This window comes from Talpa occidentalis, unplaced genomic scaffold (assembly GCF_014898055.3).
Source record: "Talpa occidentalis isolate TD23 unplaced genomic scaffold, MPIMG_talOcc4v2.1 talOcc4.2, whole genome shotgun sequence".
Lineage (NCBI taxonomy): Eukaryota > Metazoa > Chordata > Mammalia > Eulipotyphla > Talpidae > Talpa > Talpa occidentalis.
The window spans coordinates 51,813,361-51,839,004 of NW_023602073.1; the positions used below are offsets into that span (position 1 = coordinate 51,813,361).

General features: G+C 47.2%; 1 protein-coding gene and 1 pseudogene across 1 annotated transcript; one reads left to right on the plus strand and one right to left on the minus strand.

Moving 5' to 3' along the window:
- Nucleotides 1–6,281: 6,281 nt before the first annotated feature.
- On the minus strand, nt 6,282–9,651 carry LOC129146446 (H-2 class I histocompatibility antigen, K-D alpha chain-like; annotated as a pseudogene).
- Nucleotides 9,652–17,999: 8,348 nt separating this feature from the next.
- Nucleotides 18,000–24,780, plus strand: LOC119252293 (patr class I histocompatibility antigen, A-126 alpha chain-like). The gene is made up of 7 exons (XM_054698701.1): nt 18,000–18,032; nt 18,296–18,565; nt 18,797–19,072; nt 19,627–19,896; nt 20,011–20,142; nt 20,704–20,736; nt 21,006–24,780. The coding sequence occupies exons 2-5, from the start codon at nt 18,322–18,324 to the stop codon at nt 20,127–20,129; spliced, it is 909 nt and encodes a 302-aa protein (XP_054554676.1). The 5' UTR covers nt 18,000–18,032; nt 18,296–18,321; the 3' UTR covers nt 20,130–20,142; nt 20,704–20,736; nt 21,006–24,780.
- The last annotated feature ends 864 nt before the right edge of the window (nt 24,781–25,644 follow it).

Here is a 25,644-nt window from a genome sequence, read left to right on the forward strand (position 1 = left end):
CAAAGATCTCTCTAGTAGTACCAACAAATCTGACCAGTAGTTGTCTATCAAGAGGCTCAGGCTGGCTGCTGCTTATATCTGGCTTATATCCTCTTCAGGGCACCGCCTTTCAAGCCTGATTGGTCCCTTTATAATCCCAGCTGTTTGGTTGGTGCCAGTGGAGTGCCAATCAGACTGGTCCATGTAGAGCCCTAAATGGTCTCATAAACTTTGAATGGCTGGGGGGTGGGGTAGGAGGGTCCTGGTGGTGCAGGGCTTAAAGACACAGCGTAATCAAGCTATTGCCAGCCACTACAACAAAACCAGTTCAATCCCCGGCCAGGGAGCCAACACACATGGTACAGCAGGCCTCTCCTGTCTTGCCCACTGCTCCCCTTAGCAGTGTAATTCAGTAGACCCGCCTCTTCTGCTCCCTACTCTGTCTCTGGTGAATCCTCTTACCCCTCACACCTCTGGCCTAAACCCCAGTTCTTGTGTGCATATGTAAGTAAAAATAAAAATCTTTTAAAACAAACAAACAAACAAACACAAAAAAACCTTGAATGACACCTATGAGAGCTTGAATCTGATTGGTCCATTACAATTCTGGCACTGTATTCCTAAATGAAACACCTGCCAGTGTGTCCAAATGCCTGAGGTCAGATAGTTTCACCCTGGAGTACAGGCTGTTGTCACTCAGAGGGTATCAAGGCTCATAGGCTGCACGCAGTCAGGTCCCCTCTCCCCCCAGCATCAGGGATCACAGTGGGAGTGGGCTTCAGCAGGGCCAGACACTCACCTGAGCATCGAGAGCAGGCACCCCCTCTATCACAGCTCACCAGGCCAGTCTCCCACCTGCCACAGCACAGCCCAGGTCAACGCTGCCAGAGCTAAGGGAGGCCCACAGGCTACACACTGAGTTTGGGCCTAGAATGCCATGGGCCTCTCACCCCGTGGCTTGTGTGAAGGCTTGCTACTGAAGCAGCCTCAGCAAAGCTGGTCATACCCCACCGCTTGCACCGGGCTTCAGGAATCCAGATTAAATGTAGAAGCAGGAAAATGACCACTGGACAAGGCTGCCCCCAGAGGACAAACTGACTAGAATAAAACTGAACCTGCTGTTCTCTCCTGTGGTGGCTCCTGGCAGCGTAGACAGCACACAATGACCTCAGGGGATCTGAAAGTCACTCAGGTGGGAACAGGCCTGGCAGAAGCTGTGGCCACAGGTGATGCCCCCAGGGGTATCCTGTCTCCAGGCAAACACTGCAGGTCACTTCTTTCAGGGGGGTCCAGTAGTGACCCCAAGGTCATTACTGACCCTCAAGGTAGGTGAGGAAGGGGAACAAACCGAGGGCAAAGGAGACAGTCAGGGATGAGGTGACCACAACTGCCTTGGTCAGGCCGCGGGAGCCTCCTCCCTGCCCCGCACACTCTCACCTTCTCCAGTCTCTACTCCCCATGGTGCCCCAGGCTTTCTCAACATGGACCCTCACCTGCCTTCTCTGTTCCCCACACCAGGCAGGGAGGGTTCACAGGGCCTGGCATCACCTCCACTTTCTCTCCCATCTCATCTGCCTCCATCACCAGAGCAACATCAGGTGGAATTTTTCTGATTTGACAATAGAAGGGCTGCCTGGGCAGGTAGTGGGTGTCCATCATGAAGAGGACCCAGCCCTTACTCTGGATGTTTCCAGTGATATGACCACAGTGAGGCCTCAGCCTCCTCAGCTGGGAGACCCTTCCTCACTGCAGCTGCCACAGCAGGGGGACCCTGGGCTGTCAGAAACCTGGGTCACCTAATGTGTGGCCTGGGCTGCGCTTCTGAGTGTCACTCCCACAGACATTAGTTACGGTTGGATCACGGTATCTGACAACTCACAGGGTGTCGTGGGTTAAACTGAATAATTCATGCAAATGTTTATCTTATTTTCATTGTCGACTTTTTTCCCTTTTTTTTTTTGGTTTGCATTATGAAAACTCAATTCAACACTTTCTCCTTCTCCCAGGTGTTTTTCTAATTGCACAGCCTTGTTACAGCAACAACCCAAATAAAAGAACTTTTATAGTGAAAAAAACTTACCTCCAATCCCAGTAGCAAATACCATAATGATACTTACCTTTTTGTGCCCTCTTCCAGTGTAGCCATGAATACAAGGAGATTCATCCTGAACGCTATCGTGGGGAGAGACGTAGGGGAAGCAGCCTGGTTTGACCTGACATCCTCTCCCTGCTGAACATGGAGGGTTACACTGGGGAGATGGGAGAACCCCAGAATGAGAAAGAAACATCATTTCGCCCCTCTAACATTACATCTCCCACTAGGAACTGAGATAGACTCTAGTGGGTCTGCTAAACTTAAGCAGCCCGTTCAGCCACCATTTTTGTGACCTGCAATTCTGCATTCCTGTACAAGGTCAGAACTGCCAGGTCGCTCAGTCATAGGAGCCAAACCTTACAAGGTGCCTTTCAAATCTTTCAAGAGCAGAAAGCTTGATCACCCTGGGAAAGCGATGCATCACGAGGTATGATTGGGAATGACTGGGAACACCTGGGGAGCTGAGGACCGATGATGTATGACAAGTGACCCCAGAAGCTGGTCTGTGGACCTCATGTTGATAAGATTAGGAACATGGTCTAGGGCCTGGGATCTGGTTTCGACTACAACACTTGATCATCAAGCAGATAAGAATTATCTGGTCAGCAGACTCATGTCCCCCCGAACCCCAAGATGACGTTCCTTATTTCACCCATCCTTTCCTCCTTGTCCTCTTACCCCACGTAACTGACGCTGTATGATTATTCTAGCAGTAAAAATGGCCAGGATTATGGGTCTGCTACTCCTAGGCAGCCTATTCGGCCACCATTTTGTCCCCTAAACAAGGTCAAAGTGGTCCGGCCAGTTAGGAACAGGAGCCCAAACGCTTAAGCCCTTCAGATCAAACAAGAGCTCAAAGCTGGATCACACTGGGAAGGTTATGCAACACAAGGTATGTCCAGAACACCCGGAGGGCTGAGGACCGATGCATACCATATACTCCCGATTTATACATCACGAGGTATGACCGGGAATGCCCGGGGGGCCGAGGACTGATGTATGACAAGGGACCCCAGAAGCTGATCAGTGGAGAGCCTTTGTTGATAAGATTAGAACCATGGCTGGGGATAAGGGTGTAGCATCAAGTAGATTAGAAGTGCCTGGAGGGCAGACTCACAATCCCTAATCTACACCCTTCCCCTTTCCTTAATCTCCCTGATCTCCTTAAAATCAATTACATGTGTCAATAAAAGGGCCAGGATCTTGCTCTTCAGCAGCATCCTGCATCATGTAACCTGCTCCATGACTCCCATTTGTCAGTGTGGTGTTGTCTCGATGCAACACAGGATCTTGCTCTTTAGCAGCATCCTGCATTATGTAGCCTGTTCCACGACTCCTGTTTCTTTATCAGTGTGGTGTTGCCCGACCCAACAGACTCTGCTCCATCTCTCCCTCCCTTCCTGGACTGTAGACAAAGGCTCAGCTCAGTAACTGGTGTGACCTGTGCTCATCCCGCCCCTGGGCCAGGCCAGCAGGCCACACACTCCTCCCTCCCCCTGTGTGATGCCCTCCAGCTCTGGTCTAGAGAGAAAGTAGCTGCAGCCCATGGAACAACCTCATTTTGAGGCCCGTGGGTTTTCTACAGTGACTCCAAAGAAGATGAACGTTGGGGACTGAAGATAAAAGTTGGGGGCTGGGGGAGGGAGTTGTCAGGGTTGAAGTTACCACTACATCTTAGCAGGGCCCTGGAGGGGTGGAGGGTCCTGCCCAGCTCTAAACCTCCTCCTATTCTTCAGGTCCAAATCCTTTTCAGTCCTGCTTAGAAACTGCTTCTCCGTGAAACCACATTTACTGAGGTGTTGTTCGGACACTCTTTGTGTGCGATTTGAATTCATTTATTCTAGGGCTTGATGTTGTCTTTCCATCATCTTATGTTGTGTATCCTGTCATTCTTGTTACACACACACACACACACACACACACACTCCCCTCTCCTTGGGAACCAGATCCTCACTCAGCACTGGGGTTACTCTGACCCTCTGTCTCTGGTCCCCTCAGAGCCTCCCTCTCTGCAGTGTCTCTACTCAGCGGGGTCTGAGCAGCCCCAGGAGTCCCTGCCCCTCCTGCCTCTGCCCTTGTGGGAAACCAGCCCCTCAGCCTGCATGACAGTGAGGAGGCAAAGGCAAAGTCCTGAGGTCAGGGATTGATGGAGCAGACAATTTACTTTTTTCGTTTCTTTTTCCCCTCATTGTATTATTCAGTTGAGGTAACATCGGTTTACAGCACTGTATGTATTCAGAGGCACAGGGTCACCCCTCTTCATATGTTTGTTACCACATCACACCCACCCTAAGGGTACCAACAGTCTTCACCATAGTCCACTGGGACTTCTTTGTACTTTGTTTCCTACGCTTAGCCCCAACCCATAGCTTCAATTCTGCAGTCATATTTCTAGAGATTGTTTTGATTTAGTTTCATCTGTCCCTGCTTTGTTTCCTTATAGTCCACATATGAATGAGATCATCTAGTATTAAACTTTGTCCTTCAATCTTATTTCACTTAGCATAATCCCATTCACTTCTATCCATGTTGCTGCAAATTCAATATTTCATCTTTTCATAGCTGAGTAGTATTCCATTGTGTGTATAGCTTGTGTTCCTTATCCACTCATCTGTCATTGGGCACTTAGGTTGTCTCCATAGCTTGGTTATGGTAGACAGTGCTGCAGTGACCATAGGAGGCGCATATTCCTCAGAATTAGTGTTTTACCTTCTTTGGATAAATTCAAAGGAAAAGAATGCTTGACCATGGGACAGGCTTATTTTGAATACTTTGAGGAACCTTCGTTTGTTTTCCATAGGGGCAGGACCAATGTGATATCCATAGAAAAGAGGTTCCAGTTTACTGCCCCACCCAAGGAAATGTGGGGCTAAGCAAGGATGAGACGTTAAGGAAGAGGAAGAAGACGTGGAGCAAGATGGGGAAAGGAGACTGGAGGAGGCGCATGGAGCAGAGAGACATGTAAAGAAGCCAGGCTTGCTTCTCAGGCTTGGACTTGTGCCAGGGAGTTGGGGACATGGAAAGAGACACTTGAAAGAGACAAAGACATGGGTGAGAGCCCCCTGGGGAGGCTGACAATGGCAGCTGTTATCTTGATGTGTATTTTGATTTTGCTCTTTTCCTTCCTTGCCTGGCCCATCCTGCCCCTTGTGGCAGGCTTTTGGGCCTCAGTGGGCCTGCTTTGGGCCAAGCCTGTTTGGCTGGAAATTTACCCATGAGGGGATGCGTAGCTTTGGGTGCTTCAGTTGAGAACTATTCGAACTATACTTTCTCTTCTCTCTATTGCACACTAATTCTCTATTGCACACTAATTGTATTCAAGTTTTTTTCTATTGAAGGTCTTACACTTTAGTGTATGTTTTGTCTTTATTCAGCTGATGGCAGATCCCATGTAGAGTGTACAGGTTTGAGGGTCCTGAAAAACCCCTCATTCTGCCCACTAACAGGACAAGACTTCATCCCCACCCACCATATACCAGAGTTATTTTTCCTCCTCACTCTTCAATGGGTCATTCTCACAGGTGTAAGGTGGTAATTGGTGGTTTTAATTGGCATTTTCCTGACAATGATGATAAACTTTTATCTATGTACCTATCGGCCACATGTATATCTTCTACAGAAAAGTACCCGTTTAGCTCCTCTGCCCATTTGACTGAGTTGTTTTCTTGTTTTGGAGTTCTTTGTAGATCTTGGATAATAACTCCTTTTTGGATTGATGATGTGCAAATATTTTCTCCGACTTGATATTGTCTTTTCATTTTAATGAGTTTCCTTCACTATGTAGCAGCTTTTTAGTCTCATGTGATTCCACTGGTTTCTTTTTGCTTTTGCTTCCTTGGAGCACAGAAGACATTATGGGCCATGAAAATACTCTGCATGATATTCTCATGATGGACACAGGTCATTCATTATACGTTTGTCCAACACCCACAGAACAGACAACACCAGAGTGACCCCTGAGAGAAACCATGACTGTGCGACTATGATATGCGGGTCCATCACTTGTAACCCACGTGTCAGTCTGGTCTTAACACGTGATGTGGACATGATGTATGAAGAGTTTTGTAAATTGAGGAATGAAGTGTAATTTACTTTTGAAAGCATATTTCATGCTCATACAAGGATATTTAAATAACACTCAAGGATATGCATAAGTAAGTGTTCCCCTCCATCCCCCAACATCCCAATCAGCCAGTAACTGCTCAAAACCAATTAGCAATTTATTTTTTTCTCTTCTAAAAAAACATATCTATTACTCTGTCTGGACAATAATGCTTGTTTTCCCATCAGTACAGGAGTTCAGGTCACAGAGTGGGGGAAAACATTTGCATATCACGAAATTGATAAAGGACTGTATTGAGAATTTACAAATAATGCTTAAAACTCAATGATCAGCAAGAAATAACCCAATTTTAATAGGGTCAAAAACAGTGTTATAAAAATAGCAAAAAACAATTGACTTTTGGGCCTCCCAGAAGTGGTGGTGGTGGTTGAGCACAGCCCTGTGAAGTTGTTCTCAGCCTCTGCAGTGCAGGTTTGATCCCAGCCAGCAGGCGAAAATCCCACACGGCGCAGCAGACCTCTCCTGTCGTTCCTGCTGCTCCCTCAGCAGTGTATTTCGGTCAGTCTACCTGTTCTGCTCCCCGCTGTCTCTGGTGAATTTTCTCACCCTCCCGCGCACATGGTTTGTACCCCGGTTCTTGCATGCATGAATAAATAAATCTTTAAAAAAGACTGACTTCCATAGACATCAACTACGCAGACATAGAAAATTAAAAATATGAACAAATGCTCAATATCACAGTTAAGAACAATAGTGACACCACTACCCTGCTGTCCAGAGTGTGCACAACAGGAACTTCATCAGGTTCATTGCAAAAGATCCTTAGGAGCTGAGAAATACATCAAATCCCTGGGCACTGCCGCTGCCTGATTGAAAACAAAACAAACCTGGTCAGAGATGAGACCACAGGAGGGAATGATGGGGATGACTGTCCCATGGAATCCATCTACACTGTCCCCAGGGGCTCAGGGATCCCTGATCCACACTTACCTGCAGCCTGAGTGTAGCTTCCTCCTTGTCCCACTGTGGGAAGAAACATTATGTGAGACCATAGAGCAGCCAGGTCAGAACTCCTAAAGGAATCTTCTAATCCTGCACCACATGGAAGTTTTCAGAACTGTGATTAAAGACCCAGGTCAGGACTTAAAAATGAAAGGAGGTAGGGTGGGGGGACTGGACCAAATGCCCTCTGGGCAACACATGTGTGTGTGGAAGGTACTTCCCTGGTCAGGTAGGGCAAGGTCTCTCTGGGACTTAAAAGCCCCTGGTGGACAAGATCCACCACTCCCTTCCCTACCTGACCAATTCTTCCTCCACATCACAAATGCAGCCACCGCAGCTCCAGTGAGCACAGCTCCAAGGAGGACCAGGCCAGCAATGATGTCTGCAGTGGGGATGGAGGACTGAGGAGGGGGCACTGGAAGGGAAGGGAAGGTGAGACCCTGAGCCCCAGGCCTTAACCTGACCCTCTGAAGGTCTCCAGAAAGGCTCAGATAGCCCTGAGAACAGCCTCTGTTCTCCTCCTTACCCCATCTAGGACTTGGGGCTCCAGCAGCCCCTCATGCTGCACATGGCACATGTATCTTTACTCCTCTCCAGAAGGCACCACCACAGCTGCCCACTTCTGGAAGGTTCCATCGCCCCCAGGCCTGGTATCCACCAACTCTGTGTCCAGGGTCAGGTCCTCCCCATCTTGCTGCCAGGTCAGAGTGATGTCTGCAGGGTAGAAGCCCACGGCCCAGCACCTCAGGGTGACCTCATGCTCAGAGGTGGGGTGCTGGGTCATGCGTGTCTTTGGGGGATCTGAGGTGGTAAATCAGAAAATTCACTTTGTGTTTCCTCCATGGACACTGAAGAACCCTCATGAGACCATCCTCACAATGGACAAGACAACCGGTGTGGCAGCAAGAAGCATAAAATGTAAAAAACAGGCTAGTCTGGGGGAATCTCTGAGATTCTCCTATTCCTTAGGTAGTTCTAGAATGAGGATGAAAACCCAGGGTATGCTGAAGCAGAGGGAGTGAAACACAGACTTTTTATTCCTGACCTGGGTGGAAGGTGAATGACATAGAAAAGCAGGAATCACATAACTGAAAATGTTCTCAGACCAGAAACAAGACTGAGAGAGAAACTCCTGGTTCTCAAACAGGCCGCCTGGTCAAAAGGACCCGGTGACGTGTGATGTCAGGGACTGTCTGTCTCTCTCAGGAGAGACTGGATCCCTTCACTGTCCTTCAGGAGAAGCAGGAGTCTCTGGGAGTCTCTCTAGTGCAGAACATGAAACCCAGGGGAGTCCCCCTCTCGGGACTAGAGAGAGGCCTCATTTCCCGCAGTAATTCCAGGCAGGGGGGGACTGGGAGGCCTCCAGGCTCCTCTTACCCGTGCGCTGCAGAGTCCCCTTTCCGCTGCAGAGTCCCCTTTCCGTACTCCAGGAATCTGAGCAGCCACGTCAAGCACCTGCCCCCCGCATAGTTCCTGAAATTCTCTGCCACACCCAGGGCCTCCCACTCGCGCCGGGTGATCTGAGCGGCCGTGTCCGCCGCGGTCCAGGAGCGCAGGGCCTCCTTGAGGGCCAGGTAATCGGCGCCATCATTAGCATACTGATCGTACCCGCGGAGGAGGCGCCCGTCAGGCCCCACGTTGCAGCCAAACATCGTCTGGAAGGTGTGAGAGCCTGTCCCCGCCCCGTCACCCCGCGTCACCCCACGGTCACCCCGCCCTCCCATCCTGAATGATACGGGGTTAAAGTCCCGCGGGCTGTTCCCGGGCAGGTTGCAGAGAAGCCTCAAGGAGGAAATCCTGAGGGACCCCCAACCCCGTCCGTGGGGATGGGGGTGCTGACCCGGCCCTGCCCCGCGCCAGCTCACCGGTCTGGCTGTGGTTGTGGAGCCCGCGCAGGGCGTCCAGCTGCGCTCGGTACCACTGTGCGTTGCTCCTTTGGTGCCGCGTCTCCTCGTCCAGGTCCTCCAGCCTCTCCTGCTCCGCCCAGGGCGCCCGCGGCTCCGCCCTCTGGCCGAGGAGTTGCTGTCGAAGCGGTCGATCTGCTTGTCGTCCACGTAGCCCACGGCGATGTAGCGGGGCTCCCCGGAGGCCGGGCCGGGACTTCGCGGTGGAGAAACACCTCAGGGAGTGGGGCCCTGGGGCGGGAGGGGAGACCCGGGATATTCTCCCCTTTCGGGGGCTCGAGTCCCAGGGGGACGCCGACGGGTGGGTGAAAGACGAGCGAGAGTGAAAAGCGGCTGCGGGACGAAAATGGCCGGGACTCGGGGGGCAGGAGGAGGCTGGGGTCTCGGGGGGACGGAAAGGGGCCAGGACGGGGCGGGGCCGAGGTGGGGGGACAACTAGGGCGGCGGCGAGGTCGCGCCTGTCCCACGCCCGCCCGCGCCCTCGCTGCCCCCCTCTGGGAGCTCCCGGTCCCCTCCCGACCCGCACTCACCCGCCCGGGTCTCCCTCGGGGCCGCGGCCACCGCGAGCAGGAGCAGGAGGGCTGCGCCCCCCATCCCCCAGGACGCGCCTCCACCGGGGCTGGGGAGACGGAGTCCCGGCGGGTGGGTGGGGGCTTTGGAACTGGAGCCGCGGGGCTGCTGATTGGCTGCTCTGGAGACCTCCAGGCAATGGGGAGTGAGACCTGGGGTGACTCACCAGTATCCAGGAAGGAGGACCCGACACAGGTTGTGAGAAGGCGCGAAAGTGGGAGATGGGGAATCCCCAACAGTAACCTTCCAGCCCCAGACAGCGCCCTGGGTGCTCAGACCTTGAGAGCCACCCCCTGAGACCTGGGACTTTGCTGCCCTCTCCTCTGCTGCACCAAGACCTTAGTCACACCGTCTCCCTGAGTCCAGGCCAGGAATTGGGTCAGCGATTCTCAGACAATTTTTTTCAGAATGTCCGTATAGTCTCACAAATTACCACAGATCCCATGTATAATTTGTTACGTGGTTTATAGCTTTAAATATTTACTTTACTGGAATAAAAGCTTTTTAAAAGATGTTATTACTTCTTTACTTTAGAATAATAATAACCAATATATGCTAACAAAGCATTTTAAGAAAATAACTTTCTGTAAATACAAGGATAATTTAAAAAAGGGAACTTTCACATTTTATATTCTTACAAGTGTCATTTTTGTCTCATTAGAAGATCTTTTATTTTCATAGTTTCTTCTACATTTAATGTTTTGTTTGAAATCTATGAAAAAATATACAATCTCATGGAAATAGGTAGGAATAGTATTTTAATAACCTCAGATTATGAATATTCAACTTTGTTACAACTTTTATACTAAATTATAATTATATAAGTAATATTTTCTCAAAGATTATTTGCAAAGTGAAACCTGAAACAATGTCATTGAATATTTCCTATTCTGTTTTATTAACTCCATAGGCCTCTCTTGAATATTAATGGATCTTGTACAATTGTATGATTTGTTTAAAAAGTTACCATTGTTTCACTATGTATTACATAGCTATATAGTGTTCATTACACTGGGATCAAGTTCTCAAAAATCGTGTTTTATTTTTTACCACAGATCCCAAAGAAAAATTAGTCCAGACTGTAAGTTGTCAAGTTTATAGTGATAGGACTCAATTTTCCATAATTCGGGTTTTCTCTGGGAGTTTACATTTTATCAAGGCAACAAGTGCCATCAGTTGATTTTTATTTTTATTTTTTTTAACTCTTTTTTTTTTTAATTTATTTATTTATACAAGCACTGGGTACAGTCAGAAGCGCGGGAGGGTGAGAGAATTCACCAGAGCCAGAGCGGGGAGCAGAGCAGGCAGAAGGACCGAAGCACACTGCTGAGGGGAGCAGCGGGCGGCAGGAGAGGTCTGCGCGCCATGTGGGACCCTCCTCCGGTGGCCGAGGAGCAGCCGGGGATCTTACCGGCACTGCAGAGGCTGCGGGCAGCTTCGCAACCCAGCGCTCAACCTACTGGGGAGGCCCAATCAGTTGATTTTTAAAAGGGACAGACTCACGTTCATTTTCAGGAAAGTGTCTCCCAATTCAGCTAGTCTAAGTAACCATAGTTTTAGTCATTCATTCCTTCAATTAAAAATGGGATAGCCTAAAAAAAAGGCTAATTCACTTCATACATTTCCCGCCCACACAGCCCTTTGGACTGTAGCAGATGGGCCTTATGTGCACTCCCTTGCCATGGCTTCAGACCTTTAAAAATATGTGGATTTCAGGATGATAAAATGAAAAGATACTTTCATGATTTAACCAGGATATTTTTTTAATTTTATATATATATATTTTTTTTTAAATAGTTTTTTTTTTTATAGAGGCATGTTTATTTGTTTGTTTGTTTGTTTGTTTGTTTATACATGCACTGGGTACAGTCAGAAGCGCAGGAGGGCGAGAGAATTCACCAGAGCCAGAGAGGGGAGCAGAGCAGGCAGAAGGACCGAAGTACACTGCTGAGGGGAGCAGCGGGCGGCAGGAGAGGTCTGCACGCCATGTGGGACCCTCCTCTGGTGGCCGGGGAGCAGCCAGGGATCAAACCAGAGCTGCAGAGGCTGCGGGCAGCTTCGCAACCCAGTGCTCAACCGCTGCGCCACTGGGGAGGCCCCAATTTTATATATTTTTAAATAGTTTTTCATTTTTGTACAATGTATGCATTTTCATCTTGGTGATAGTCCCCATACAATTCCCACCCCCCTTATTTTGTCCCTACTCCCTTCCCCCACGCCCCTGAGTGTGTCTCTGGTTTATAGTTGTTTTTGATTTTGATTTTTACTTTATTATAATCTTTTTCCTGGTCCCTTATTTAGGTTTTCTAAATTCCTGCTATGAGTGAGACCATCTGTTTTTTCTTTCTAGGCTATTTTGCTGAGCATGACCCCTTCCAATTCCATCTATGTTGCAAATTACATGAGTTTATCTTTTTTGATTGCTGAATAGTATTCCATTGTGTATATATGCCACATCTTCTTGATCCAGTCATCCATTTGGGTTGTTTCCATAGCTAACCTACTGTAAATAGTGCTGAAATAAACATAGGGGAGCAGGAGCCCTTTTGAATTAATGTTTCTGTGTCCTTTGGGTAAATACCTAGGAGTGGAATTGCTGGATCATATGGAAGCTCCATCTTTAGCAGTTTAAGGAATCTCCACAGAGCTTCCATAATGGTTGGATCATTTTGCACTCCCACCACAGTGCAGGAGTGTTCATTTTTCTCCACATTTTCGCCAAAATTTGTTGTTGCTAGTTTTTTTAATATGTGCCATTCTCACTGGTTTAAGATGGTACCTCATTGTAATTTTGATTTGCATTACCCTGATTACAAGTGATGTTGAACATTTTTTCATATGCCTGTTGGCCATTTGCATTTTCTCTTTGGAGAAGTTCTTTTTAGCTCTTCTGCGTATTTTTGGACTTGATTATTTATTTTTGCTGAGTCTCATCAGCTCATCAGCTTTTGTTGAGTCTCATCAGATTTTTGTGATAGGTCCTTTATCATTACAATTGTGTGCAACAATTTTCTCCCAGTCGGTGGGGTGTTTCTTTGTTTTTGTTACTGTCTCTTTTGCTGTACAAAAGCTCTTTAATTTGACATAGTCCCAGCTGTTTATCTTTGCCTTAGCTATCACTGCCTTGGGTGATGTGTCTTTAAAGACGTTACTGAGGTGTATGTCATGTATTGTTTTGCCTATATTTCCATCTATATATTTTATGGTTTCAGGTCTTATGTCTATTTCTTTAATCCATTTTGAATTGTTTTTTTGTGCATGGTGTGAGGTAGTAGTCAAGCTTCATTCTTTTGCATGTAGCACCCAGTCTTCCCAGCACCATTTATTGAGCAAACTTTCTTTGCTCCATTGCATATTCTTTGCTTCTTTGTGAAAGATTTGTTGACTGTAAATCTGTGGGTATATTTCTGGATTTTCTATTTGGTTCCAATGGTCCGGGTGTCTGTTCTTGTTCCAATACCATGTAGTTTTGATTATTATGGCTTTGTAGTATAGTTTGAAGTCTGAGAGTGTGATAGCTCCATTCCCTTCATTTTTTAAAAAGAGATTTGGCTATTTGGGGTTTTGGTGGCACCATATAAATTTCATCAGTATTTGTTCTGTTTCTTTGAAGAATGTCATTGAAATTTTTATTGGAATAGCATTGAATCTGTAAATTGCTTTTGGTAGATGGCCATTTTGATACTGTTAATTCTTCCAATCCATGAGCAAGGGATGTCTTTCCATTTCTTTGTGTCTTTTTCTATTTCTTTTAACAGTGTTTTATAGTTTTCTTTGCATGGGTCTTAGGTTTATTCCCAAGTGTTTGATTTTTTTTTCTGTTTCAATAATAAAGGGGATGGTTTTCTTGATTTCTTCTTCAGATTTATTGTTTGTGTATAGGAAGGCAACTGATTTTTGCGTGCTGATTTTGTATCCTGCTACTTTACTAAACTGATTGATTAGTTTGATTAGTTTTTCTGTGGAGTTTTTGGGGGTTCTCTATGTATATTACAATATCATCTGTGAATAGTGATAGTTTGACTTTTTCCTTCCCTATTTGGATTCCTTGTATTTCTTTCTCTTATCTTATTGCTCTGGCTAGGACTTCGAGTATTATATTGAAAAACAGTGGTGAGAGCGGACATCCTTGTCTTGTTCCAGATCTTAATGGAAATGCTTTTAACTTTTCACCATTGAGAATGCTATTGGCTATGGGCTGGTCATATATGGCCTTTATGATGTTGAGGTATGTTCCTTGTATCCCGAGAATTTCAAGGGCCTTTATCATATGTTAGGGACCAGCCTCCGGCAAAATGCCGTGTCAGGGGTTCCTGAAAGGATGAGACGGCCTCGGCGAAAACGAATGATCTGATCATAAATGGGTGTTGTACTTTGTCAAAAGCTTTCTTAGCATCTATTGATATTATCATATGTATATTTCTTTTGTTGATGTGTTGGATGACGTTGATTGATTTTCGGATGTTGAACCATCCTTGTGTCCCTGGAATAAATCCTACTTGGTCGTGGTGATTTATCTTATGGATACATTGTTGGATTCTGATAGCTAAAAATTTTTTTGAGGATTTTTGCATTAGTGTTCATTAGATAGATTGGCCTGTAATTTTCTTTTTTGGTTCTGTCCTTGTTCAGTTTTGGTATGAGTGTAATGTTGGCTTCATAGAAGGTGTTTGGCATTATCCCTTCCTTCTCAATTTTTTGAAAGAGTTTGTGAAGGATAGGCACTAGTTTGTTTCTGAATGTTTGGTAGAATTCATTTGTAAATCCATCTTAACCAGGACATTTTGAAGTGAAACTGGTTTCTATTTTTTTTTTCCTGCAAGTAAGTGGTGGTGAAGAACAACTACTGCTGCAGTTGGTCCTGTACTCTCCACTCTTACTAAGTTTTACCTCAGAGGAAATATCAAAATAGTGAAAGTCCAGTGTTGTCTAAGTGATGTTATGAAAATGGTTTTGACCTCATGGGTCCTGTGAAAGGTTCTGGGTGACATCAAATGTTCCACAGACTGCCCTTTGAAAAATGTTTTTCTCACTGAACCAGGAAGAGTCTCCCAAGTGTTCTTTGCCTTTGGCTCCTCTTCATTTGCAGAATCCCTCTCCCTGGTTTGGGTGCCAGGCTGCGAAAGCTGATGTTTGAGCTTTGTTCCTGGACTCTGGAAGAGAACGCAGTCTTCAGAGAGGATGAGCATATCCTCCGTCTGAGAGGGGAGATGGGACAGATGTTTCCCTTTGCAACTGGGAACAATTTGTGTCTGGAGGCACCAGAACCTCTTTTGGTTCTGTTTTATCCAGCTTAACATGTATGTCTATCCAGATAGTGACCTGACCTATTAGTTAAGAGAGATAATATTGGCCCTTTCACTTTACATGTATATGTGTCTAACTCATCTGACCTGATATCCCCAAAGGATGAAGAGCTGTGCTGTGCAACAGAATGTTCTAGGAGAAGGAATTGTTCTCCACGTGCACTGAACAATATGGTGTCTGTAACCGTGGGGCTACCGAACATTTGAGATATGGCTCATGAGCTGAGATCTTTACCTTTTCAACCCTTGGCCTCTCTCCCATTCCCTGTTGTTGATTTTCCTGTGTCCTGGTCTCTGTGCCCATCATCTTTTTCTCCCCTTTGTAGACTAGTGTCCTTTGCCCACTAGAGAAGGGACATGGACAGTAACACCAGAGACCACGAACAGCTGAAGTGAATGTCTGTGTCCCCAGTGCCTCCCCTCACCTGGGCCTGACATGGAGTCGGGGCTGGATTCCCCTGAGGAATGGGCAGGCCTGGCTCCAGTGTCTTCTGGCCTCCAGGCCTGAGTTGTCTCTTAAAGGTTCCAAGTTTTGTCCTTCTCTAGCCTCTTTCTGAAAGTTCCTGGCGGCGGGTCATGGTGTGGAGCTGCTGTGGGTCATGGTGTTCCTCTGTGGGAGGAACCAGGTAGAACACTCAATGTACACATTTTATCTGTGAATGCTCAGGAATTTTCTCAATTTTTTTTATCATTCCACTCTGCATTTCTTAGATACTTGTATTATTAATTCATTGGAATCCCTTGATTGACAGACTCATATTCTTGTAGGTCTTCTCTCAGCTTGTCATTTCTTTTCCATTTGTATGACTTAGTGGGAGAGAGACTTCAATATTCCAGTTCATCTGCTGAATTATTCATTTATATGAACAAATTTATAATTTCCAATAGCTTTCTCTTGTTCTATGATTATATATTAAATAAACTCTTCTACCTTTATGCTTAATTTTTTTTAATGTATTTTTTGAAGATTTATTTATTTATTACACATTGAAGAACTGCGGTATAGGCTAGAGGTGGGGGATGGTGGTGAGATGATTCACCAGGGACAGAATGGGGAGCAGAACTGGCAGATCTACCGAAATACACTGCTGAGGGGAGCAGCTGGTGAGTCAGGAGGGGTCTGTCCTGCCACGTGGGCTACTCCCTGGGCGAGGATCAAACTCAGTCCTAGGCAGTGATAGCACTGAGACTTAACCCTTATGCCACCAGGGAGGCCCTGTTTTTAATATATTTTTTACATCTTTTGACATTATTTAAAATAATAGAAGGGTACCTGATAGCACTCCTACTTGTCTACTTTCACAACAAACACTCTCCCTCCTCCCAGCACAGGGCTCGGGTAAGGTTTACACGTGTCTTTGTCATCTTTGCTCAGTGTCCATCTCATGACAGTGCAAGCTCCACATCTCCACGGCCCTTTCTCTGCTCTTCATTGTGTCTTCAGGGGAGGCAGCTTGGGGAGGCAGGAGCCAGCTAGGGAGAGGGATTCTGGGAAATGAAGGGGAGACAAAGGCAGAGAACACTTGGGAGATGCTCCTTGGTTCACTGAGAAAACCATTTACCAAAGTGCATTCTGTGGAACCCTTGAAGTCACCCAGAACGTGTCACAGGATCCATGAGGTCAAAAGTATTTTCAAAATGTCACTTAGACACGGTTGGCTTTTTCACTATTTTGACATTTGCTGAGGTAAAACTTAGCAAAAATGGAGCTTATATTACTAACTGCAACAGTAGTTATTCTTCACCACTACTTACCTCAGAAACACAACTCCAAGCCAGTTTCATTTCAAAATGTCTTGGTTGAAGCATTGAAAGTTAGCTTCATTATTCTATCATCCTCAAAACCACATTTTACAGTACCTGATGTGATGACACGCAAGTACACACAGAGCACTTCTGCTGCGTTCCCACCTACTATGTGCCAAGGAAAATATTTGCACGAGATGAATTAGACTGTTTTTCTTTTTTTGTAGGCAATCCCATCTTGACACGAAGGGATGAATGACAAAAACTATGGCTATTTGGATTTGGCTAATTGGCAGACATTGTCCTGAAAATGAATGTGTGCTCCTTAATGAAACTGACATTCAACTGACAATTGATAACTGACAGTGACCTCGCCTTGACAAAATAAAAGTGCTCAGACAAAACCAGAATTATGGAAAATTGTGTCCTATCACTAAGTTGACAATTTCCATTACTGCTTTTACTTTTGGGACTTGTGGTAAAAAATAAAAAAAAAAAAAATTAAATAATTTGATTCCAGCACCGCTCTGGTGGAGCAAGGGGTTAAGCACCACACTATGAAGCAATCCTCAGCCTCTGCAGCACGAGTTCGATCTCCGGCAGCCAGGGAGCTACCCACATGGCGTAGCAGACCTCTCCTGCTGGCCCGCTGCTCCCCTCAGCAGTGTATTTCAGTCAGCCTGCCTGTTCTGTGCCCTGCTCTATATCTGGTGAATCCTCTCACACACCCAAAACACCCACCCCTGCATCTCTGACCTGTACCCCCCTCTTATGCATAAATAAATAAATCTTTAAAAAATAAATAAATAATTTGATTCCGCTGTCATGAACACTGAAGGTCTTTGTAACTTAGTGGAACGATATATTACTTTAAAAAATCACACAGTAGCACAAGAGTACACTTGGCGTCCTCCCTAATTTGAAAGACTGGACATTGATCCAGAAAAGAAAATGACTGAGAATCGCTGACCCAGTGGCCGAGACAGTGTGAGGAAGCTTTGGGGGAGGAGAGGAGAGGGCAGAGCAAAGCCCCAGGTCCTTAGTGTGGTTCTCACAGTTCCAGGCCCCAGGGCTGTGTCTAGGGCAGGAAGGTTACTGTTGGGGATACCCCACTGCCCCCTTAGCCTCACTTCTGTTTCCACCACCTGTGCTGGGCCCTGGACACTTGTGACTCCTCCCCAGTTCTCAGTCCCCAGAGCCTGGAGGTTCCCAGAGAACCAATCAGCATCACTGCCTGCCCAGTAAAGTCTCCACCCACCAGCCTGGAGTCAGAAGCTCCCCAGACCCCAGCAATGCTGGTCATGGGGCCCCAATACTGCTCCTGCTGCTGCTTGTGAGGCCTCTGGCCCCGACAGAGTCACGGGCTGGTGAGTGCAGGGTGGAGGGAAAAGGCTTCTGCAGAGGAAGCTGCTGCCTTAGGCCCCTCTGTCACCCCGTGGCGCCCCTCAGTCCTGGTCCCTTTCTGTCTCCCCACCCTGCCTCCTCCTTTCGTCCCCTGAGTCTCGCCCCTTCTGGACCCGCTGCCCATTTGCAGTCTCTGGAGCTCCCTCCCTCCTGGACACTTTCTCCCCTGCCCCATCTCCCTGGGACTCAGGAGGGTCCGCCAGGCTTTCACCCCTTCCGCCCCCAGGCTCCCACTCTCTGAGGCTTTTAGAAATGGTGATGTCCCAGCCAGGCTTCGGGGAGCCCTGGTACCTCGCCGTGGGCTACGTGGACGACACGCAGTTCATGCGGTTCGACAGCGACTCTCCGGATCAGAGGGTGGAGGTGCTGGCGCCCTGGGCGGGGCAGGTGGGGCAGGAGGATCAGGACGAGGAGACGCGGAACCGAAGACACTCGGCGCAGAGGCTCCAAGCGCTCCTGGAGGACCTGCGAGGCCGCCGCAGCCAGAGCCACAACGGTGAGCCGCGCTGGCCGGGGCGGGTCACCGCTCCCGTCCCCCCCGCCCCCCGCCGCCCCTAGTCTCCGGGCCCAGTGACCCCCGAGGCCGTGGCCCCTGCCAGGCCCTTTGACCAGGGAAGAGCCAGCGGGACTTTCACCCATAGGTTTTATTTTAAATTTAGGATTGTTCAGGGAGGGAGATCGGGTGCGGGCGCGAGACCAGGGGACTGACCTCAGGGCCGGGGCTCAGGGTCTCACACGATCCAGAGGACTCTGGGCTGCGACGCGGGGCCCGACGGGCGCCTCCTCCGCGAGTACGATCAATCCGCCTACGACGGCGCCGATTACATCGCCCTGGGCGGGGACCTGCGCGCCTGGACCGCGGCGGACACGGCGCCTCAGATCACCCGGCGCGAGGGGGAGGAGGAAGGTCGGGCAGAGCAGGACAGGAGCAGCCTGGAGGGCAGGTGCATGGAGTGGCTCCCAAGACTCCTGGACATGGGGAAGGAGGCGCTGCAGCTCAGAGGTGAGAGGGCTGCGGGGCCTTGGATCTCCCTGAGGCGGGCACCCCGCAGGGAAATGGAATCATGGTGAGAAAGCGCCCCCTTCTGGCCAGAGAGGGAGCTGCCTGCCACGTGTTCAAGCTCTGGGATGGAGACTGGCCCGGAGGGTCCTGCTTTTTCTGAAGGACAGTTAAGGAACCCAGTTTCTCCTGAGAAAGAGGGGAGACCACTCCTAAAATCACCCTTTACATGATGTTTTTGACCAGCAGTCATCGTAGGAACAATGAGTTTCTCTCTCAAGATCTTGTTTTTTGGTCAGAGTAGATTTTTGGAGATCTCACTCCTGCCTGTCTGTGTCATCACCCTCCACGCAAGTCAAGGACAAAATGCTTAGAGACCTGCATCCCACCCTGGGCTCTCACCTGCTATCCCAGACTCCCAGACCAGGCTGGTTTCTGGGGTTGTGCTTCCTCCCTCCAAGCATACTGTGCTGTCCATTGGAGGATGGTCACGTGAGGCTGCTTCAGTGTCCATGGAGGAAACACAAAGCATGAAGTTTCCGATTCTTCCCACTCAGGCCCCCAATTGCCAAACGTGACCCGTCGTGCCATCTCTGCCAAGAACGTCACCCTGAGGTGCTGGGCCCTGGACTTCTACCCTGCGGATATCACCCTGACCTGGCAGCGAGATGGGGAGGACCTGACCCAGGAGCTGGTGGACACCAGACCTGGGGGGGACGGGACCTTCCAGAAGTGGGCGGCTGTGGTGGTGCCTTCTGGAGAGGAGCAGAAATACTCATGCCATGTGCAGCATGAGGGGCTGCTGGAGCCCCAAGTCCTGAGATGGGGTAAGGAGGGTAATGTGGACACAGAGGCTGTTCTCAGGGCAACAGGAGCCCTTCTGGAGACCTTCAGAGGGTCAGACTGAGGCCTCAGTGTCAGGATCTGTCCTTCCCTTACAGTGCCACATACTCTGACTCTGACCTTCGACTCCTCAGTGGACCTCATTTATGGCCTGGCTTTCTTTGGAGGAATTGTCACTGGAATTGTGCTGGATATAGTTTGGAAGAAATGCTCATAGAATAAGTGCTCAGGTAGGGAAGGGAGTGGGTGGAAATTGTCTGCTGGGGGCTTTCAAGTCCCAGGTCTCCCTGCCTGATTAATAGGAAGTACCACACACAAACGGTGCTGCCCAAAGGGCATTTGGTCTAGTCCCCTCTCACCTCCTTTCTTCATTTTTCCCAGACCTGACCTGGGTTTTGAGTCTCAGTTCTGGAAACCTCCCTATTCTGCAGGATTATAAGATTTCTTTAGGACTTCTTCTTTAAGATTTATTTATTTATTTGTTTGTTTGTTTATACAAGCACTGGGTACAGTCAGAAGCGCGGGAGGGTAAGAGAACTTACCAGAGCCAGAGGGGAGAGCAGAGCAGGCAGACCGATGAAGTACACTGCTGAGGGAAGCAGCGGGTGGCAGGAGAGGTCTGCGTGCCATGTGGGACCCACACCCTGCAGCCAGGGATTGAACCGGTGCTGCAGAGGCTGCAGGCAGCTTCACAACCCAGCGCTCAACTGCTGTGCCACTGGGGAGGTCCAATTTCTTTAGGACTTCTGACCTGACTCCTCCGTGGTCTCACGTGATGTTTCTTCCCACAGGTGGACAAAGAGGAAGCTACACTCAGGCTGCAAGTAATTGTGGGTCAAGGGTTGGATCCCTGAGCCCCTGGGGACAGTGTAGATGGAACCCATGGGGGAGTCACACTCATCAGTTCCACCTGTGGTCTCATCTTGACCAAGTTTGGAGGCCTGCAGTGGAGTTGGGCACTGTGGCAGAGAGGCTAGCCCTGGGTGAGGGGGATGTTTTCAGGAGGACATCTTGAGAAAGCAGTGAACTATTGATAATGTTAACACAGGTAATTCATCTGAATTTCTTCATGATTATTTTCTTTCTTTCACAGTATGAGACATCCTTGTGTTGGCCTGAGTGTTACAGGATTTCTTTTTGCCCACATTTTGTGGCTTTATGATCCCCTGGTTTAAACCACACCTGCAAGAATGGCCCATATCCAGAAGACCAGAAACTCAACTGCTGGCAAGGATATGGGGGCAGTCCTACATTGTTTTTGGATGTAGACTGAGCCAACTTTTATGGAAACAGTATTGAGGTTTCTTAAAAGAGTAAATGTGGTTCTGCCATTGGACCCAGTAATTCTACACCGAGGATCTACTCACAGAGGATAAATACTCTACTGGGAAGGGACCTGCACTCCTGTCACCACTGCAGCACTATTTACAGTAGCCAAGCTATGGAAACCACCTAAATGCCCCAAACAGGTGACAAATCAAGTAGAAGCTGGGATTACATATATACATATATATACATGTACGGATGATGTGTGTCCCTGTATAATGAAATAGCATTCCGTGATCAGAAAACATAACTCATGCCAGTGTAGCAAAATTAACGGAAGGGGAATAAGTCAAAAGGAAAACGAGAAATACTTGTATATGGATGTGGAGAAAGCAGACGAAGGGCCAGATTAAGCCAAACTTCAAAACTAACCCTTTAGCCCCGCCGTGCTGCCCCTGTTGCTGACCAGGGCTGCAGACCAGCCCTGGCTTCCTGGCTTGGCAGTGCTGGGTGGTGGACAGACCCTCTCTAGTTTGGCGGAAATGAGCCTCTACTCAGGCTCATTTGAGGACTAAGCCTGACTCCTGCTGACTGAGTCCCCTGTTGTGTCTTGTTGCACTTGCACCACCACTGGGTCCCCAGCCTCTGCTGTTTGCAGAGATGGGTCTGAGATGGGTGTTGTACTTGATGCTACAGATTATGACTTTTTTACACCACTTATATATCCACCACATGGCCAGATGTTGACATCTTCTGACAGACTGTTTATTCTTCTGATAGTAACAAATCTTGGAGCTTTTATCTGCTTCAGGGGGCCTTGCTGCCCCAGCAAGATAAGACACTGGCAAGCAGCTAAGAAAAAGGGCCTCACACCGTGCGACCGAAGTTTAAAGAGCCTCACACCATGGGGCTGAAGATTCCTTGTGCCTCACACCGTGGGGCTGAAGATTTAACATCCCTTTGTTTTTTTGTTCTTGGTCATAAAAAGAAAAAAATTCTCAGAAAGTACATTAGGCAATAAATTATACGTATCAGCATACTGTAAGTAAATGGCACGGAAAATTATCTGTTTAGAAATTAGTTATTAAACAATTTGGCCCACTTGACAATGGGGGACAATTTATTATTCATGCCTGACAAGTATTCCAGCACAACAATTATAGTAAGTCCTTCTTTTTGCCTTTTTTAGAAGTTTCTTAGGAAAGTTTTTAAATGAAGTTAATTGTGTTGAAGATTTTCTAGGTAGGAAAAGTTCTGATAGCTGAGAAGCAGCTGGTCTCCAGCTGAAGGCCATATGAATAGAAGAGTCCTTCGATGTTTTGGCTTTAGCTGATAGGGGTGTACTGGGGGCTATCGGCTATCCTAGGCAATTGTCTAGCTGAAATAATGAGTTTTAGTGTAAGGCTTAGTTTTTATCTATTAACCTTGAAGGTTGCCTTCTTGCTAAGAACAGGTAGGAGCCAGAAGTCTATGGGAAAAGAATACACTGATTGTTTCTGCTTTGCTTCTATGCATATGATGATGTCATCTCACTGCTTGCAAAAAATGAATAAATAAAGACCCGCTGAGTTCCTTAGTAGGGGATACTTGCACCAAAAAGAAGAGTGCATGTCTGCATCATCCCCTTCCCCTTAGCCCTTAAAGTTTCGCCTAGGCAGTCTCATCCTTTCAGGGACTCCTGACACGACATTTTGCAGAGGCTGGTCTTCGGCATTTATTCTTTATTTTCTCTTTGCAACACTGAGTTATTATTTGTCTATAATTCACTAATGAAACATCCACAATTTTTTAAAAGATTTTTTTTATTTTTGTGTAGAGGAAATGGGGTGAAGACCAGAGGTGTGAGAGGAATCACCAGAGTAGGAGTGGGGAGCAGAACAGGTGGATCTACTAAAATACACTGCTAAGGGAAGAAGTTGGCAAGACAGGAGATGTCTGCTCCACCCTGTGGGTCAGCTTCATGACCAGCAATCCAACTGAGACTTAACCCCTAGGCCACCAGAGAGTCCCAACACCCCCATTTTTTTTAAAGGTTTATTTACTTATTTATACAAGCACTGGATACAGTTAGAAGCGTGGGAGGGTGAGAGAATTCACCAGAGCAAGAGTGGGGAACAGAAGAGGCAGACCGATGAAATACACTGCTGAGGGGAGCAGCGGGTGGCAGGAGAGGTCTGCACGTCATGTGGGACCCTCGCCGGTGGCCGGGGACCGAACCAGTGCTGCAGAGGCTGCGGGAAGCATTGCAGCCCAGCGCTCAACCGCTGCACCACCAGGGGAGGCCCAACCAACACCCGCAATTTTTAAAGAATCAAATCTTGAAAGAAATTATTTACTGTTATGTCTTTACCATGGATTAAGTATTCCCACCATTTCACTGTGCCTGCTGGAGCTGAGAGGATACAGCAAATTATATGATAGCATATGAGAGTTTCCAAATGGCTGGATCAACTCATTATTAGTGTATGGTCCTTCCTCTTTTGCACCAACATGCTGATCTGCTGGATTCACAGAGGTTTTCACCATAGACTTGTGTATGAGCAAACCATAAACTTCACCCTTTTGGAAGATTCCTAAGCCACATGCAAGTCATGCTTTTCACCCTGTAGATGGCTTTCTTCAGAGTCTACCTTATCATCTCTACCCTTTTATCTTTCCATTACACAACATGTTTATTTAGATTTGTACATCTTGGTCAATATTTGGACAGTTTCCATTCATGATGGTGATTTTCATATATTCAGATCTTAAGGCCATTTATTAATGGCTCAGCTCACCATACACATCTCAAACTCTTCTTTAGCTACAACTGTGGACAATATTTTACATTGCAGGATAGAATTGGAGGCTCATTCAAAAATTCTTCCTCCTTTGAAGGGAAAGGACCACAGTTATGTGAAGAAGGTGACAGGAGAAAGCATAGCAGCCAGCAGGAAATGGTAAAAAATGAAAAGTTATTCCATGGAGAGGTTACAAAGGCTGAGCAGATTATTGCCAAATTACTAATTATTTTTAATGAGGGAAAATAATCTACATCCAGCCAGGAGACAAAGCAATGGTAACATTTAAACTCCGCATTGAGGGCCCGCTGAGGGATGGTCATGATGAGAGACCAAGAGAAACCAACCTCCTGTGTTAACTCCAGGGGTTTTTAAGAGAAGACTGTGTCTTTCCAGCCAGTGAAGCTGTAACTTATATTGTCTCATCAATAATTTTTAAAAAGTTCAGAGACAGTAAATGATTGAGGGGACCAGGTTATATCCTTTTGCTTTAACCCACCACATTCATCAAGAAAAACTCACTGTGTCAAGGCTCAGCGCCATAACAAGGAAACATAAATACAGGTTTCAGGTGGTGCCTGGTGTCAGGAGTGAGCTCTGTCTTCCGTGCAGGTCTGGCAGTGACCACTTGTAATGCTTTGTTCACGGGGAAGCCTCAGCATGACAGCAGGCCTGATAGAATCTAGCAGTGACTATGCAAATGACCCATTTCCTAGCAGGTGTGATAACTGTCATCTCCCTACACACAGGAAGCTTCTGTGGGGGACCGTGTCAAATCTTACATTTTACTGATAAATAAATAAGTTGGGATTGCTAAAAAAAAAATCCATACTACCATGATTCAATCCAGATGTGGGATTATTTAGCTAAAGGTTTTGATGTTTTATTTAAAACCACTATGTAATAAGCATAAAATTATGTGACTCTAAATGTATTTAGAAAGGGAAACTTGATGTCCAAGTAGTATAATTGGCACTGGATTTTTAACTAAGCTGTTACACAGTGCTTTTACTATGTTTCAAAGGGAAAAACCTATAGTTTTCTATAAAAGGAAATAATTCCAAATATCTTCAGGTTTGCCACTGAATATCGGTTTGGAATTCATCATCTTTTCTCTAAGTAATATGTCAGATTAACAGACCCTTCTGGACAGTGATTGACATGGTGCAACTTCTCTTTAGAAGCCTCAGTCTGGCTGCTGTGCAGAATCAAGAGGTGAAGGTGAGAGTTGGGAAGATAAATGTAAGAAACTAGCACAGATTCTAGGATGGAAAATTTGGTGGATTTATGGGGTGTGATCAGGAAAATAATAGCAAGTGTTTGGATCTGAATATATTTAGAGATGGACTTTACAGCATTTTCTAATGTGACATCTGGGTTGTGAGAAAGAGGGGTCAGGATGCCACCCAACATCTCAGACTGTGAAGTAGAGATGTGGAACCCACAGTGACACGGGCAGGCTTCAGGAGTAGCACCTCTGTGGAAATGGCATCCAAGGTGTTCATTAGGAGAGTTGAAGCTGAGGGTTATTGGAAATGCAGCGATGGTGGCAGTTGGACAGTTGTAGGCAGCCTGCTGCCCTAAAGGGGGACGGAGTCTCTGAGAGGACCTGTTCACTCTGCACATGGAGTTCCAAGAGGTTAGAAGTGCTGCAAACGGAACTTCCCAGAATTGATTCCTGTTCTC

What these genes read in the sequence shown, in the direction of transcription:
- LOC119252293 (XM_054698701.1), top strand. Translation starts at nt 18,322, where the DNA reads ATGGTGATGTCCCAGCCAGGCTTCGGGGAGCCCTGGTACCTCGCCGTG. An exon ending in CCGCAGCCAGAGCCACAACG is followed by an intron (nt 18,566 to 18,796) that starts GTGAGCCGCGCT and finishes GCCGGGGCTCAG; the next exon opens with GGTCTCACACGATCCAGAGG. An exon ending in GGAGGCGCTGCAGCTCAGAG is followed by an intron (nt 19,073 to 19,626) that starts GTGAGAGGGCTG and finishes CTTCCCACTCAG; the next exon opens with GCCCCCAATTGCCAAACGTG.